The 17,779-nt window shown below is 53.0% G+C and overlaps 4 protein-coding genes across 4 annotated transcripts; 2 read left to right on the top strand and 2 right to left on the bottom strand.

The window, feature by feature from the left end:
* Positions 1-1,237: 1,237 nt before the first annotated feature.
* Positions 1,238-1,640, bottom strand: CONPUDRAFT_159653 (uncharacterized protein; the record flags this gene model as incomplete). Its single annotated transcript, XM_007776748.1, has 3 exons — positions 1,238-1,430; positions 1,484-1,556; positions 1,604-1,640. 3 exons carry the CDS (start codon positions 1,638-1,640, stop codon positions 1,238-1,240), a joined length of 303 nt encoding a protein of 100 aa, XP_007774938.1.
* A 782-nt stretch (positions 1,641-2,422) lies between these two features.
* CONPUDRAFT_159654 (uncharacterized protein) lies at positions 2,423-2,785 on the top strand (the record flags this gene model as incomplete). Its single annotated transcript, XM_007776749.1, has 1 exon — positions 2,423-2,785. The coding sequence occupies one exon, from the start codon at positions 2,423-2,425 to the stop codon at positions 2,783-2,785; it is 363 nt and encodes a 120-aa protein (XP_007774939.1).
* A 2,005-nt stretch (positions 2,786-4,790) lies between these two features.
* Positions 4,791-5,547, top strand: CONPUDRAFT_77689 (uncharacterized protein; the record flags this gene model as incomplete). The annotated part of the gene is made up of 3 exons (XM_007776750.1): positions 4,791-4,870; positions 4,949-5,154; positions 5,231-5,547. 3 exons carry the CDS (start codon positions 4,791-4,793, stop codon positions 5,545-5,547), a joined length of 603 nt encoding a protein of 200 aa, XP_007774940.1.
* A 612-nt stretch (positions 5,548-6,159) lies between these two features.
* Positions 6,160-8,598, bottom strand: CONPUDRAFT_159655 (uncharacterized protein; the record flags this gene model as incomplete). The annotated part of the gene is made up of 2 exons (XM_007776751.1): positions 6,160-6,714; positions 8,116-8,598. The coding sequence occupies 2 exons, from the start codon at positions 8,596-8,598 to the stop codon at positions 6,160-6,162; spliced, it is 1,038 nt and encodes a 345-aa protein (XP_007774941.1).
* Between the last annotated feature and the right edge of the window lie 9,181 nt (positions 8,599-17,779).

Below are 17,779 nucleotides of genomic sequence, written 5' to 3' on the forward strand. Positions count from 1 at the left end.
GTTATATAGCACTTCAGAGTACCTTCGTCGCCTTTGGTGCAGTGGAGGATGAAGTGATGGGGATCTTGATGAGTTATCAAACCGTCAATCAGGGGTTGGATAACTACACGAACCAAATCCAACATACCAAGAGGACTCTTCGAGAGGACAACTTCATTTGCGTGCGAGTTTGCACCAACACGGCAGCGGTAATGGCGCGCCTCGCATCTCAAGGGTATGTTTCGAGTCCAGCCACGCTTTGGAGTATAGATGGCCAGTATTGCCCATAGTGGGGGAAGGTGTGAATTGTTTCTCATGGCTTCAACAAGGCGGTGTGCGACAGCAGCTAGTGATGGTATGCAATCAGTTGAGTTGAGGGCAAACTCGGGTCTATGTTTAAGAAGTAAAGATGTCTACCTTATCTACCCCATGACCAAGGTAAGATATGGTCGATGAGATGTTTTCTTGATCTTGACGTAGGTGTAGGAGCTTCTGCAAGCGCTCTACCGGGCCTACAGCGTAGCTCCGGGATTAGGCTTGCGCCTCTAAGAGAGCTGACGTTAAAGGTACGATCGTACCTAGAATCTGACGCATATGCCTGTTGAGCGCTCCGCCAGGTCTGTGGCGTAGCTCCGGGATTAGGCTTAGGCCTAAGAGAGCTGACGTTAAAGGCGCAATCATACCTACTAGGATCTGACGCATATGCCGTTAGGATTTGGTAAGGAGGGTGGTTATCCGTTTTAACTCTTGGACCACAGATTCTAAGGTTCATGCACTATTTTTGGAGGACGTTTGCTGAGAATGCGGTGATGTTTGGTTAGTTTATAGCGGAAAGTAACAAGTTAGAAAAACGTAGTTTGTATTGAGTGAAATTGAGGATCTCCTGGAATTGGCAGCGAATATGGGGTCAGTAGCAGGACCTACTGATCTTGTAGGCTGAATTATGGTTAGAAATGAGGGCCGACAGTCAGCTCAGAACACCCAGCTGTTAAGCACAGGCTATTGTTTGACCGCACTCTGTCAGCGTTGTCAGCTTGCAAATAAAAGTCGGTCGCTGTACATTTAGGCAAAGAGTAGAATGATAGGGTATGTATTGGACGATATACAATAACGTGCACTCAAGAAGAGGCTGGTACAATTAACGGAGATGGCTTGTACTGATATTCCTTCTTCCACGTAGGTCCTTGGACAAGAGAAAGGTGACCTTTCTTGGTGATCACAACGTGTCGGTCAGAATTTAGCGGAGAATATCCTGGTCCTACTTGAACCCAAACATGCTCAGCCGTCCAAAGCCAGACTTGGTACTCTTCTCCTGCGCAATGGACGTAGAAATCACCCTCTTGGACGTCCTTGGGAACTGGAGGGTTATCGAGCAGGCACTTTGATTCCGATTCAAACCAGTGGTATTCTCCAGGCGAAGCACGGTGCTTGTGCCTCCTCCTCTCAGATACCTGTAATAGGAGCCATCAGCTCAGCGGATGATGTTTGCTCTCTTAAAACTGACCTGTTGCCCTGCGCCGTTGCTAGTTTGATAGCAATCATCAACTGTCGTAGAAGGCAATGGAAGAGTAGTTGTGCTGAAGAAGTCAGCGTATTGAAGAGGTATTGACAGCCCTTAAGATACCTTGGTATAACGCCTGCTCTTTGGCCGATATCTTCATGGAACTCAGGATAGCGGCTACGGCGGTGAGTGGGCAGCTACTACTCCACATCAGCAAATACTCACATAGATGCTGAGAAACTTCTGTTCGCCTGATCCATTTCAGTGCCGTTGTGAACAGGAAAATGTGGTTTTCTATGCCGCAGTACTCAGTTCTGCACTGAGGAAAAAGGAATCAAGCCAGCGTACCGGGTCGGATCCTTGAACTGCCACGTATACGATACCTGATTAAGGAGATCAGCTTCCATCCCCTCCGTCCATCCCAGAGGTAATGGCAATTGCAATCGAGTTGGGTTATTGTAGTGGGCGCTGAGCGCTGTCTTGACTTCGAAGATTCGACGGCTCATCTGATATTAAGGAGTGCCAGTTTATCTGTGTTTGGATAAGGTCAACGTTTGAGACTGAGCCAAGATGATAGTAGCGAGTCAGCTTCTAAGGAAAGCTGAAGCTGGTGGGGGTTCAAGTTTAGGTGAGAGCCACGCGCTGGACGCAGGCGTCGCAAGGCTGTGAACCTCTAATTTTCCCAGGCATCAATATTTTCCTAATATTTTCCATATGTATAATAATCCACCCTCCAAAACATTGCTATTGAGTGCACTCTAATCAGTCCCTCGCCTGTGCGGCTGGTCACGCCGTGGTGATAATAGAGCAGCCGCGACCCCCAGGAGGCGACCCGGGAGCCCGAGCGCAAACATTGATTTGGAGTGAATGCGTAGAGCTAGTAACACATGGCGGTCGGAAGCGACAGGAAAAGACGTCAAGCTTCGGGCGTGGAGACGAGCAATGAGCGCTAGCCCGCGCCCTGCCTGCCTACCAATAGCTTGGCTACAGTGGATGCCGGCTGAAAGACAGGAGGCGTATATGACCTCCTGTCTGACGACACCCGCCAATCTGCGCCGCCAGATCGACGGCGTATGTAAGCGTCGCTGCTCGTCGGATGCTAACTCGTTGGCGGCGAGTCCGGCTGCCGACGCTGGCGCGAACTCGGCGGAGAACGCGGGCGTGGACAGCGGCGTGTCCGCTGGCACGCGACTCATGTGCACTGGCGCCTGGCGGGCGAGACTTCCGGCGGAAGTCTGTGGCACGTCCGCGCTCGCGCGTGCTCTTGCTGAGGGAACTGGCCAGACTCGAGTAAACAATCTTTAAACCCGATATCATTATTCTAGAATCGAGAGAAAACTATTGGCAAAGAAGGAAAAACCGCTAAGTAGAGACGTGAAGCCTCCATATACTTCAAACATAGGTTATTTCTACGTCTCTATCCTGCACCAATACAAAGTCCTCAATGCCTATGTATTCATTGACATCGAGGACAACATCTCCATTGCGGTATTCAGTGCTGGAGGCTGTCTGTGATGCTTCTCTATATTCAGCGAGAGCGTCAGCAAAAAAGCGACTGGCTTGAGGGCTGGTGAATTCTATCTCAAACACCAATCGAGCCTTTTCATTCGGGACAATCCAGCGAAGGGTATCCTGTGCCTGTAGCCGTGTTATTATAAGCATATAGGATACCAACTGTGCTTACCATCGTAGTGGCAACCACGTAGATCTCCCAGTCCTGGCAGATTTTCTGCTGAACGATAAAGCCATCGTCAAACATAGAGAACAAGTTCAAAATTCCTGGTGACAAAGTATTGGCCAATCATAGCCTTGCTTGCGGGATGTTACACTTACGTTCTCCAGAGGGACATTCGCTAATGTACCCGTAGGGGCTGTATGCCTTTGAGACCACATCCAAATTCCTTTCCATATCCTCCTGGTACACTGTGCATAAGAACATGCCGCTCCAAAAGTGCCTGACGGTTGCTCTGCCGTTTTGGCTAGAATCAGGAAAAAGCTACAGGAGAGGAAGAAGAGACGCACACCATTGTGTTTTCCATCATGAACACCAAGCTGAGTAGGAATGCTCTTCCAGAGGGGAGGAATCGTCCTTGAGTAGCAGCATTAATCCCGTCAATTCCGCTACTTACCCATTCAGTTGATGATCACCCAAAGGTAGGTATTCCCTTGATAGGGCTGCGACGCGGTATCCAATTTAGCCTAGCACCCAAGCGTTTACCAGTTACTTAGCAGGCACCAACCTTACAGCGAAGTAGCTTCAGCGCTATCCAAGAGTGGATGTAGCTCATTTGTTACCTCCGTAAGTCGGCAATACTTTCCAAAAGGACACTTTTGCAGGATAAACGGTTGAAGTAGGTTGACAAGCAAACGCAAGCAATAGAGCTCAGGGAAATTCCGATTAGAATGGAAGGTGGCAACGATGACACAACTGTAGTAAGAACATCGTAAGTGACTGAGAGTTATAAGTTTGATGCAGAGGATCATGAGCGGCAGTGGCCGTAAGCACCAAGATAACAATAGCAAGTCGTCAGCAATGCAAAAGGGGCGCATGGTTGTGACCAGGGAAGCAAACTCTAGGATTAGACGCGCACCCCTAATGAGAGTAGACCAAGAGTAGGTTTGAGAATGAGTGGAGCAGCAGCATCGGGCGTAATCTGAGCGGCGTACTGTAGTCGGCGAACTTTGGGCGGTGCAGACATTACTCTAGAGGTCCAAGTGACGAAATCAAGTGCGGAGCTGGATAGAGTAACCAGGTAGGGTGAGACTTGCTGATTCAGAGTTACAGTCAGCTGCGCATCGATAGATCCAGACGCGCTTACTGGAGCTCTACGTTATAGCGCCGCCGTCCTTAGGCAAGCATGTGTCAAGGTCTGCAAGGGAGACTACTGGAGCTCCCGAACCTTGTTAGCAAGTGGAGTGGCGGCGCGTCAACAAACCGCGTTTGGTGCTGCAGTGCAGCCAGGGGCAAGCCAAGTTGAGAATTAACATTAATGTTACCAGGACCGGTTGAACGCGACATGCGAGCATCCGACTCGTGTCCCTACTTCCCTTGTGCTGAAAATAAGGATATGCAAGAGCCTGCTAGTGCTGGTCTTCAAGCACATGGTAGACCGTACTCTATCCTAAATGCTATGTACTCACCATAGGGATACTCCTATTCCTAGTGAATGTACTTGAGAGGACAGCATCTCGCGCGTGAGCAGAGGGCGCTGAACTTGGCTTGAGCGCTGAGCTTGAACGTTTGAACATCCATACAGGGAAGGTACCTACTGACGCAACCCGCGCCCCAGTAAGCGCGTCTGGTGTCAATATGCACCTGACTGCAATGGCGCGCCGGGCGCGCGCGCACCGGTGTCGTCAACGGCAGCCAACATTGCGTCGCAGACTCATGTGCGCACCGCCATAACCGTTACTGAGCTTTGGTCATGTCCCAGTAACACCGGTAACGCACTCGTACGTGCACGCTAGAACTCAAGCTACAGTTTGGCTACAATCCCGGCGATATGTTCCGACAGCATCTCGAAGTAATGCGGTCAGCGTCCTGGAAGCAGACTTGTGTGGGAAAGCCGTAATCTTTGCCGGCACCGAGATTGAGCTCATCGACCGATTCATGCGTGCCAACTTGCGATCACCTATGATGCATCGAGGCGGAGAGCCTCCGCTGGGTCCCTCAGGTGCGTAATCGTTGACTACCAACTGTTTCTTTGGAGTTACCTTAGACGTTAGCCTGACTTCTCTGGAAGATGGCAGGAACTGCCGACGTCACCCGCCTCCCTCGTCCTCCACTGCGTAGTACACCGTCCTTGCCAGCCCAAACGCTCGTGGGCTCGCCGACCTCCTTCCCTCCTTCCCGTCCTCCGGCGTCACAAGTGACCCTCCGCCAGTGCCAATTTCCCTGTCGTCCGCGGGAGGCGTATGACGATTCGCAAGGGTACTTTGGTGTTGTGAAAAGCATATCTTCTCTGGAAGACGGACCTAGTGAAGTTGGGGGAGGTGTTGAAGGCGTTGATTCAAATGGGGTGCTGCAAAAAAGTGGACAAGGATGGGCCAATGACAGAGGTGCCTGAGCATGTATGTACCTTGCATCTTAGCTATCCTCTACGTGAATGGCTGACGTTTTACTTTTAGGTTGACCCATAAATCTGCGACAATTGCCAGAGTACTTATCAAGCACGCTCCTTTGGCTTCTGCACGGTCAACGCTATTCCTTGGACTCCACCCTTATAGGTTTCGCTAGTTAACTAACACCATCCAAGATTTCGCCGGAAATTCTGCTGAACTCGTCCATGACCAATGCCTTCAAATTCAGAATATCGGCTGCCGTCCTCTCACCTCCAACTCCCGGCTCAGATCACCTGCAGCAACCACCTCGTATTCTGAAGATTTATTCATTGCTCCTGTACAACAGCGTTACCTTAGCTCGTGTCTCAGACGCATGCTCCTTTTTGTTCAAAGAGCTTGGCCTTCCCGAGGCGGAGATTGCTGGCGTTCGGCCCTGAAGAATTGGCAAAAACTGCGGTTTGTCAAGACAGGGGTGGGCGCTGTTCAGAAGCATCACATACATTGCGCCGATTTCTTGATACACCTTCATGGACGTGTTGCTTCAGCGCACGATGCCTGCAGCTCCTGCAGAATTACCCCGCTGTTCTTGCAGCTAACTGTCTTCGGCTCATATGGCTTCACCCATCATCGGTCGGAACGAGGGCCAGCAGGGCGAATGGGGCCACCCTCAAGGAGAGCATGCGCATTGGTGAGGGCCGGACCCCGCCGAGTAGCTCATCGACGGGCCCGCCAAGATCTGGATCCGGTCCTCGCAGAACAAAATCGCCAGCCCGCCAGCCGACCGCGAGCACCTCGTGCTCGACCTGCTCGCGCCCTCGCGCGTGATGCACCCCAGCCGGCTCTCGTAGCAGACGATCGTGAACATGGCGCACAACGGCGTGCCCGAGGCCGCGTTTGCCTCGCTCATGGCGGCTGTCCTCGATCATGAGGTGCAGCAGCTCACGCAGTGGGACGGCCCGAACACGCTCGTCGTGGTGTGGCGCGCAGTCGAGCGCGCGGGCGGGGCGAGCTTTACGCGTCTGCGCAGGCGTATTGCGGAACGGGCAAGGGCGCTGGGGCTGGGGAGGGTGGGGCCGGATGATAGAGACTCTGAGGCGCCGGCGGATATTGATACGGACGACGAGGACGCGCATGTGCTGTCTAGCGGGGTTGAGGGCGGTGCAGCGGGGAGCCTGTGCAGCCGCCGTCAGTTTATGAGGCGGCGATACAGCTGCTGCAGTCTAGGTTCCGCCCGTAGAACCTGGAGGTGCTGTATGACAAGATCCGCAAGATCGTGACGACGGTTATTGACGACTACGTCAAGTCGCTGCATATCCCGATTCAGGAGCCTGCGGAGGCGTAAATTGTCCCTGGTGAGCATCTAATTTTGTTGGCTACAATACGATCTGGGCTTATGATGGAAATGGTCTTGTAGACCCTTACGGCGTTCTCAAGGAGGGCGACATATACTTCCACTCCTCCGACGGATTCAAGGGTCCGTAGACGGCGCGCGGTTTGATATTCTCAAGGGTGACGTTCTGGTAGGCTCTCTTTTTTCATCTCCGAGCTGCACACTAACAATTGCTCCGTGGGTGTTGAGGAATCCTACGAGACTTCGCTCAGACATCACATCACGCTCTACCAGTCCGACCTTCAGCTATTCGGTAGCTTTTGAGGCGCAGTTCTTGCGACGATTCGTTTTCAAGGCTCACTATGCGTCCCCGCTCATTGTCCTCCCGCATTCCTTTCATGCTGAGCAAGTCAACCGGTAACAACAGGTCGGTATGCAGCGCCGTCTGTCCAGAGACTTCAGATCGACGTTAAGTTCTAAACTTTGGCTAGCACTGAGGCGCTATATGATGCCCCACTCCTGCTTTAGACGATCTATATGACTATCCAGCCCTGCTCGCGGAAATATATAGGAATCGGTCCCATTTCTCGTTGCCCCATTATGTTCTATGGATATGCAGTGCCGAAGCCGCCCTCCTGAAGGAGATCAGATTCAAGATGGCCTAATAGCGCCTCGACAATGGGCTGACGTTGTGATTTAGGTTGTTAACATTGGATGGAGCGATATTTTCTGATCATAGCTTCCTGATTTTCTAGTGCTTTGGTTTTTGGCCTCGTCCACACCGGGTCCGTACAATTCTTGTTTCCGTTCTCAGAATTGCGGCTTCAGCTTCATGACCCATGCATGCAATGTTTCCCCTACAATGGTCTGACGCATGTTCAAACTCCAGTATAGACAACTGGACTATGTTGATATGATACGATAGTACTCAAGCTGCTCTTGCCATTCGCCATCATCGCAAAATTGCTACAGCCACATACTAGTATATAATAACCTATAAAATTACGCTCCTGCAATCGTATGCCTTATATTTCTCAGCAAATCAGGCCTGCAACATGCCAAGATGTCAATGACAAAATGTAAATGGTTCCATCGAGCTTACTTTGTTGAGCGGAAGGACAAACAATAAGTTCTCTACGCCGTTTATGGAGTGATCACAGCAAGCAAAATGGCAGATAACGTCCCTCCACGAAAGCAGGATAGGCTGGGTCTCAAGGTCTTTCTGATAGAGGCAACAGCCGACCTCCGGGAAAGCCCTGTAGTAGTCGTACGGTAGAAGCCTGTCTGGGAGAGGGCGAAGAGGAAATACGAGGAAGAAGGTTTGAGTGGTGCTGTGGTTTCCAGGAGCTTTGCGTGTATGATCGAATATGGCGCGAATGACACCGGCTTTCCAGGGACCGTCGTTGCCAGCAACACGATATACGATATAGCTATTGCGCTGTGCTTTGCCTTCTATTGAATACGTCTCGCCAGCACGCCCTACGTTGACCTTAGGGTGAGCCTCTGGTCGAATATGAGAAGCAGCGCGTTCATCGTGGTTGTTAATCCATTGCTCGAGGAGCTGGAATTCCACGCTGCCAAGGTCTCTGAGCTCTGCCTCTGCATGTGGAGTTGGAATACCTCCGCTGCTTGTCTCACAATCCTCAAAGGCTAGCATATCGTTGAGAAGCGTTCCCCGTATGTCTTTTGAAAACGCTTGCTCATAAGCGGGCAGGATGTCGGTCATAATGTTCGGAGGCAGTGTTCCAGAGGAAAGCAAGGATCTAATGTTTTGGGCCATGCAAAAGCTATTTAGCATGGTTTGCTCTAGTTCTCCTGAAGAAAACGCCCAATAAGCAAGACTAGAACCCGTACGATAAGATGCTCAGCAAACCTAGTTTACTATTTGTTGGAATCCTTTGCAAAAGCCCGTTATAGCGCTCAAAGGGAAAGCAGCGCCATGCGTGTACGGGACCGAAATCTCGGAGCAATTCGGGGAGATGAAGAACCAGATGATGAGTAGGCGACAACTCCACACCAGGGTACGCGTCAAGGAGAGAACGGAGGTATCTTTGCATGTAGAAAGAAAAGTCCTCTATGCGTTGAGGCGTCATTGTGCGCATCATAGCAATCTTGACCGCAGAGATAAGGTCCATAAAGTTCGTGTACATCTTATGCTCCTGGCTTTCTGGCGGTTTGCTGCCCCATATCCGCCCTAGAGTATAGACAAGATTGATGCAACACAGAGAACGATATTGGTCGGCTCCAAGTTTCCCATGAGAGGACGAACCCGCACGACTTGGTGCACCGTTAACCCAGGAAGGGAGTGACATGCGCTGCATATCTTTCCAGACCTCAGATAGCATATTAGATCCCAGAACGCAGGATTTGCCTTGGTGTTTATTACGCCGTGTAGAGGTTCGAGTACGCAGTCTGCCATTTTGCCTAACGATGCCTTGCTCCAGCCGCTAGGCATTAGGTAAGTCATCTGAACGGTAAGAGAAAATTCCTAGACTCACCCAATCCTGGATACGGCGCAATAGTTCTGGCTTCAGCATCCGAGAATGATCCGGAGCATCCTGACGAGAACCCATCTTCATGGCGCATATGCGCCGGAGAGTGGTGCGTGAAAGGCCCTTCAACGCCGTCTTGGTAGCGGTTTGAAGAAATGATGTCATGGCCGCTTCATCAGTTAAATCTGGAAGACGAGCACCAGAAGACTCCGAGGGACCTGAGCGGTCGCTTTGCTGAAGCGATAAGCTGTGGGATTCCGTTGATGCCCTCTGACTGGATATCTGGCTCAACTCAGAAGACAAAGACAATTCTCCGGATGGAACCTGGAAGCGTACGTTCTTCTTGTTGCGTTCTTTGATAGTCGAGGTATCAGCATCAGATTCATCTTCACTCATGGATTGATCATGCTGCTGGGTGATACGGTCATCGCCCTCTTGTGACCAGCCATTTGTTGTGCGCTAAGCGTATCCGTGAGATCGATGCAAACGCAACTAGACGCAGAGCGGGTACGTACAAGTTCTGTGAGACGCCGCAATAACACCCTTTTTTTACCCCCAAAACGTAGATTATGGTCAAGGCAGAGTCGGCGGAGTTTGAGCTCGCTGATGTTGCTGAGCTGATCCATGGTGCCGGTTTGAAGAATGAGGTTGGCTTCAGCAATCTCACTGCCACTGAGAGGGTTTTTGGATATAAGACAGTCATAGGTGGCGCCGGGTCCATCCTTGATAGACGCGTCCATACCCCAGACCTTTCTGCAGTGAACCCGTAAAAGCACGAGGAGCAGGGAGTGCATGGAATCAAGGAGAGCGAAACGGGTAGGATCCCAGTATGGGAGTCGAAGGAGTTCGGTCCACCGTAGCCCGTGTGCTTCGAATATATTATCTCGTATAGCCTCAGTTTGAGCGTCCTTCCATTCCTGAGTAATGCGCAAATGATCTTGCTTCGATCGGTGACCCCATGCTGAGGAATCGAGGTTCTCAATATCGTCGCGAAGGAGTAGGCAAAAAGAACAAAAGTGCCTGGAATTATAGCTGGCAAAACCAGCCATTTGGCGTGAAGCAGGAAGGTCGCAAATCAGCGGAATCAACGCGCAGCGGATGCTTCTCCCTTGAGGGTACAAAGCTGTTTTCTTCAGCCAAACCCCGGGATCCCACAAAGCTAAGAGGTCGTCTACAAGTGGGCGGAGGACGTGGTTCATGTGATGCTTTGACGGCTTCTCCGGGCCAGGGATGATGCCTGCAAGAAATATGTTTTCTGGCCTGTAACGCAAATCCGGTGGAAGATTCAGACAAACTAGGTATATTGCATGCACAGAAACATTCTTCCCAGCCTCCTTGTTATGGTAAGGGTTGAACCCATCCATGCATAGGCTGAACACGTATCGTCCCTCAGAAGTGTCAGATGTTGCAAAGGGCTGACCGTCAGGGCCGAGAAACTCTCGAAAAACAGGTGCGTCCCATATATCGCCATGTACGTCTGCATCTGCAGTTGAGCTCGTCTTGGTTACGTCACGCTGAAGAGCAAGCTCGATGTCTTTTCTCGAATGCAATCGCCCAAGCCATTCTTTCATGTCTTGATAAAGGTACGTTCGTGCAGGCCTTCGATTACCGATCGGAGACTCATGAGAAGGGGTCGGTGCATCGTTCGGTACTTCGTTCGAAGCTCCTGGACTTGGAGCGGCATGATTGAGATGCGGTAGTTGGCGGGTACTAGAGAATAGCTGCGCGCCACAGGCTTCGCCATCCGGTACATCCACATAAGTACAGTAGAGCTGATTTTCATTAGGATCTTCATTCATCGTGTAGCAGGTGAAGCATTTCGAGCAACAGAGGTAGGCGCGAGTAACTGGGCCGAGCCCAAGCGCTTCTGATATAAACCTGGCATCTTTGGGAACTGAACCTTCGCTGGTAGGTGCACCCTCTGCAGAGAAGCCCATCTTGAGAATCGTCTTCAAAGTTGCAAGGACTATAGCGCAGTGGTCAAGAGAGAGCCCGCACATAACATGGAGGATGGCGACTAGGACATAAGATGCAAGGATAGCAGGGGAATAGCAATGGAGGGGTATAAAATAACGTTCTGTGCATCAAAGATACAGGGCGATCAGCAAATGAACACGGGTGGAGCGTCAAACAGGCTACTCACCTGTATCAATGCAAGCCTTGTCAAGGCACGCCAAGGATATATTTTCACGGATGCGTCGACGCTGCTGCTTCCAGTGCAAACGCTTGATGCTGTATATTTGGGACAGTTTGGCAGCCATACTGTGCAGTATGATGTTGGACAGGGCACGGACGTAGGGATCACTGTTTTGCGTGGCTTCGCATACAAAGCCCCGGAGTCCTAGCATCCATTCTTGCCGGCCAATAAGCTCGCTATTAACGGCTTCCTCCTCGTCCAGAGATAAAACCCCAGAGTTTCCTTGAGTTATGTCAGGAATAACCTTCGGAGGGGCATTCGAGTCTGCACCAGGGGGGGAAACAAACGCTAAGTCTTCTAGCGGATGGTCTTCAGGGCGTTGGCTATCAAGCCGGTTCTGGATGGCGATTAGCGCTTTGATGATGGGTTCTGCGGATGAGGATCTGGCGCTCTCTGCTGAGGTGTCGGTGTTTGCAGATGGTGGGCTGTGATTTTCTAACGGCGAAGCTGCGGAAGGGACAAAAGGCCATAAACCCGGTGAGGGCGCAGTCGAATGACCAGAGGGTACCAGACCCTGTCGTCTATTGTACCTGCTTCGATGTTCTTTGTATTCGTTGAGTCCAACGTGGCGACCGCCGCCTGCGTGAGCAGAACATTCGGGGCATTGGCAGAGATGGATCCCGTCACCAGACAGCATAGGCGGCGGTTGGATTACCGGGACGTCGGCATCCTCATGGAGAGGCATATCGGTTCAAGTTGCGCCTTCTGAACGAAGGCTTACAAGGGCGTTGATAGGAGATGGGCTAAGCGATGCAGGCAGAAAGAGGGCTTTCAGCGTGTGCGTGGGCGCGTGGACTGGAATGGGAGCACGGCTGCGTATACGCGCGCGTCTATTAACGAGAGTGCCGGAACGCTGTGCCGATTCATTTTGGACTGGAGTTTACATGAGTGACTTGGGGAGGGCGCGAGGAACGCTTTGATAACCTCGAGTCTAGCAGTCAAACGCGACAGGTATCAATAAGGGGTCGTTTTGGGTAGACGACGTTATTTCAGCATTAAACGGGTGGATCCAGATTGACCTCCACCCCTCCTTGCCATCCAGCAGCGTGATCCCGAAGCTCTCTGACACCAGGCAAAACGACATCAACGCTACTTCAGCACATGCAATCTCAATCTTGCCAGGCAAGGTGTAAAGCTAGCAGCAATCGGTGAGCCCATATTCGGCAAGCCGCAATTTCTTCACCCCATGTTAACCTCAACCTCGCCGGGTGCATTCAACCACCTCGCCGGCACCCTGGTAAAACCCAAACCCGACCTGCATCGCTGCCTGGAGGTTGGAGAACCTCAGCACCCCATCTATGAACCCTGCTTCGAAATTGCTGTTTGCGGCAAGGTGGCGACCTCTAGCCTCCGCCTGGAGCTGCTCGACCTGTCGACATGCAACGCATCGCTTCGCTGATGCGGAACTTATCGCGTTGATCTTCCCCCCCGGCTTGCGCCATCTGGTCCTGGACAGCTGCGATATTGGGCGGGTGGTCGCACTTCGAGGGAGCTGGTCGGCGGGGCTGGTCGGCGCTTGGCAAGGCGAGAGAGCTCAACGCCGTCAAACGGGCGAAAGACCGAGAGAAGAGCCCCCTCCTGCCGAATGTGCGGCCGTGCTCTCGTTCTACAGGGTCTGTGCTTCTTTAAAGTCCATGATGCTGCCGCCGCTTTTTCAGGAGGATGCCAAACTCTAGTGCAAAGTTGGCGTCTTGCAGGACCGCTACGCATGCAGAAAGCGCCTTTGGCCCCATGCTCAGGCCTCAGGCTCAAGGACTTTGGGGCTTTGATGAGGCCAGCGAGCTGCTACGCCGCTTTGGCGTAGATGTCGCATTGAACTTTTTGCATCAATTACACGACCATCGATCGATGGACAAGGAAGCGGGGCTTCACGAGTAGGCGCCAGCGTCCGTGTCAAGCGGGAGCGAGCCATGCAGCGGTGGAGCCGTAAGCATTTGCCAAGGGGGTAGCTTCTGAGGTGAGGCTCTCCTCGATGGCCGTTCACTAAGCGACGAATGCCTTGCCCATCACGACGAGAGGCGCATGTGTAAATTTTGGTGAATTTTTCTGGCGCAATCCTTAGGCGATGCGTCGGCTCCGTTCAGCTTCAGGCGGCGAGGCCTTTTGAAAGCACTATGTCCGTTGGAGCCCCTTGTTTGCGCCAGCGGTTGGAACGGGTCCGGGGTGCCCTTTGGCGACTCTGGCCGGCGTAGAACGCTGCTTGAAAGCCAGCGCCGCTGAAGGCGGCTCCCCTCGAGAGCCATGCCCGCACCGAAAGACGCGTTTGGGAAACGCGTTCAAGGAAATGCGAGATCCGGCAGCATCAGGGCTGTTGGGCCGTGCTCGTTGCATACTGGAAGCGCCGACGGCGGGCAAGGGCTCAGATCCGATGCTGCCCGAGGGAGCAAACGATAGACCTAGCGTTGGTTGGTTCGACGCGATAGCCTGACCGCTGGTGCGGCCGACGGCGAAGCACCGCTGGGTTGGTAGAATCAATAAAGCGCAGGGCCCCTTCAATGCAAGCGAGCCACCCCCGTGGATGATGGAAAGGCAGGGCGGGATCGCTGCAAGACCGTGCCCGCGCACTTGCCGTGGAGAGTGGCGGCGTTGGCTCCACCTCATGCTCGTCCATGGCCCCGTTTGGCCTGTGGTACTCGTCGGAAGAGTTCGCACCCGTTGGCGTCGGCGGGTCCCCGCTGCCGCCGGTGGAATAGGGAGCGGAGTCGTCTCAGGATCTGCGGACTAGGGTGCCAAAAACTGCCCTGATTCACGCCCTACGCAGACGAGCCTTCGCCAGCTTTGCTAGAGCATCCCTTGGCGTCGGGCACAGGTGGTGGAGGGAGGCGTCGCTTCCCAATGCCATTGCGACGCGCAAAGCACGGAGTAGAAGTGCATGCAGAAGAGGGCTGTTTGCTTGTTTGTTTGCTTTTTTTGGAGCTAAATTGAAAAAGGGAAGACGGCGGACGGATCGCAGGCGCTGCGGGGTGAGCGCCAAGGGATTGATGCCTGGCATGCACACTAAAACAGTGCGCGCACGCGCGGGGGGAGCGCAGCCCATCCCCTGCGACCGCGGCGCCTCTGGTATAGGGCACCCTGGAGCCGTTGAGCAGCGGGAAGCATCAGCAGGAAACTGCGTCTTCGACGCGGAGCCGGTCTTTTAGCAGCAAGGTGTAAGGATGGCGGGCGGTTAGAGTTCTTCGCCTGAGCTTCCTCCCCCTGTGGTTCCTCCAACTCCAGCTCCGACCCCTCCCTCAAGCCCTCCACACCATCGCTCAAGCTGCCAGCCTGGGTGAAAGGCGTCCAAAAGCAAACTGCGGGCGCTGAGCAGCCGGCGTCGAAGGGGTCGATGCGAATGCAGCAGAGAGAGCCAAAGGCGACGTGCCTGAGCGCGGTGGGGCTGCTGTTGAGAGCCGACGGCAGTTAGCAACGGTAGCTCGTTTGACCATCCTGCACTCACGAGCTTCAGAGAGGTCCGACCGAGAGCGAGCAGCTGAGCTCAGAGCTAATTGCGTGCTCTCCAGAGTTCCAAGGCGCGCCAGCCTACCAAGCAGGGGTCCGATGCCCGTGCACACCGCACGCCAACATGCCTATGGTTAGGCTAGTCAAGCATGCGGCAGGCTGCTACCCAGACGGCGGGCTCGCCGGGTCCGGAAGCCGAGCGTTGGGGAGCCATGTTGCAGAGGGTGCGAGGCTGAGGGCTTGCCAAGCGCGGCGCCCGCTGCGGGCGGAGGGGGCTCATGAAGGAATGGGACGCCATGAAGGGATGGGACGCGATGGCGGCGGTGAGCGACGCGATGCCAACCGGCAGCCGAGGCGCGGCGGCGGCGTTTCGGCCCGAAGCCGTTTGCAGGTTCTAGGAGATTTACGACAACTCAGGACGAGCCTGACCCTTCATCCATGCAGGATAGCTCGGATTCAGAGCACGACTTGTCCTCGGACGCGGCTGGTGAGTCACTTTCGCCATACGGCCTTGTTCCTGTTATTCCTCCGACCATCGCCAAACGCGCCCCTGTCCCAGTCACACTGAACAATTAATAAAAGGGGTATTCCGAAGCACGACAGAGGGAAGGCAATTGCATGGTGATCATCCAATTGTAGACGTTTGTTTTACTGATACAGAGGTGCATGCGACTACTCTAACAACAGGTGAAGAAAAGTCGGTCGCTACTTCCTGCTCTTACGCTGGCGTTTGGGCTTCGAAGTTGGTGCAGCGGTTGTGGAACCGACCGCAGATGAGTTTTTGTTTTACGTAGCAACTAAGGCTGTTAATTCTTCAGGGCTGAGCGTAGCCAGCATCGCAGCATGACCGGACGCAACCCCTGCATCAACCTTGGGCTCGAAAAGCTGGGGCGTCTGCGGGTGGAAAGCTTCGGGGGGTAACACCGCGTCGCGTGAACGCGAGTCCGCGTTAGGGGCGTTCGTGGCCGACGTTGACGATGATCCTCTTCACGTATCATGTTAGTCGGTTTCATAAGAGCGGTTAAGAGTGTGAACCACGTACTTGATTGCAGGCTTTCCGTCAGCGACTTTGTTGCTGGACTCTTCCACGTCTACAACTTCAGACATGGCCTCGTCATCTATCCTATGACGACTATACACAACATCGGTCATTGCGACAGACTCACAATTCAGAACTTGATTCCACCCTTAATGCGATAACAATCAGGAACTCGCTGCGAAGAGGAAAGAATAATAACGTACGTTTGTGGACTCAATGTCTCCCCCGTTTGAGACGAAACACTCTTACCCTTGGTCGTTGAGGATTGACGAGCTGATTTCCGTTTCCCTCCACCACTAGCAGATTTACTCGAATCGCTCTTTTCATCCTCGACGCCGTGGACGAACTTTGTAGGATGCATCTTATCATGCGCGTGGTCTTCATCGTCGAGGTCGCCTGCCGCCGATTGGCTGCTGGTAACAACATGTAAGCACGATACACAGCATCGAAGAACATAAACAACATACCGCTGTGACTATTGCTGCCCTGATCCCGCGTAAGCCGAGAATCGCTTTCGTTTCGACGAATCCGGTATGCCATCGCCATTGACGCCGCTGCTTGGACCGCCTCCGATCGCCACGGTTGGAGATACGTTTAAAGCCAGAGAGAGCAAGTCAAACCGCATTACACCGGAAGTGTTCAAGCCGCTGGCGACAGCGAGTACTCCAACGCCTGTGTTAACAGTCGGAGCAGGCGTATTTGCCCACCGTGACGAAGATACGTCGCAACTTAATCTGTGAAGCTGCATGTTAGATATTGTGAAAAGAATCGAATACATTGCTCACTCAACAATGCTATGCTGCGTAGTGTTGCGAACGTACTCGGAAACAGCAATGTCGAAACGACAAACGGGAGTCGATACGCTGTCAGTGGATGACATAGGGCAAACGCGGCCGATGGCGAACAGCATAGGAAAATTGAAGTCCGGAACGTGGTCGAGATAATGCTCGTCGGATGGATCGCCAGGGATAGGAAAGAGCTGCTGCGGCTGAGTGTCGAGAAGAATGGTCCCTCCACACTCAAAGTAAGCTTTGGCGATAACGAACGCGACAGTGTCGTTGGGAAGGACCTGATCGCGCTTAGGACTGTAAACGCGGATTTGGGCGGGAACGGAGCGGGCTTGACTGCAGTGAACTGCGGAGTCGTAATAGCAATAAAACGTCACGGCACTGCCGTTACTCTCCGAGCGACGGACGCCATTGGCGAGGCCGATCATGCCTACGACAAAACACGCAGACATGCTGATGTGGACGACGAACGAGCCGGAGCCAGGAGTGGAATGAGGCCACTGGAGATAGAACTCTCCTTCTTTTATTCTCGGTCGAAGAGGGGGTGCGTCAGCGCGGCGAAGGCTTACCAACAGCCCAGGCTTCCGCTGACGCATGCACAAAGGCGAGGGGTTGCAAGGGAGAGCGAGAGAACACCAAACGAATAACGGTAAGAAGGTGAATTATACGGGAGATACCGTGCACCGGGGTTTACTAGTACTGCCGCTGTCACCGACTTCCCAGCTTCTGAGCATGCTCTTCATACCGGTTTCTGATGCAAAGGCTTCAATGAACGTCCAACTCAGAGTCTATTAAAGGCTGAAGTTGGAAGCTAACTAAGTCTGCTGTGATGGGTATATCGGTGCCCCAGATTACCTTACTACGTCGCTCCTATCCTTTTCGAGAGATTCTACTGTAGAGAAGAGATTTGACGCTGCAGGCCATCTACCCCTATCCCCTCCGTTAACAGCATG

Source organism: Coniophora puteana (genome assembly GCF_000271625.1).
Source record: "Coniophora puteana RWD-64-598 SS2 unplaced genomic scaffold CONPUscaffold_18, whole genome shotgun sequence".
Lineage (NCBI taxonomy): Eukaryota > Fungi > Basidiomycota > Agaricomycetes > Boletales > Coniophoraceae > Coniophora > Coniophora puteana.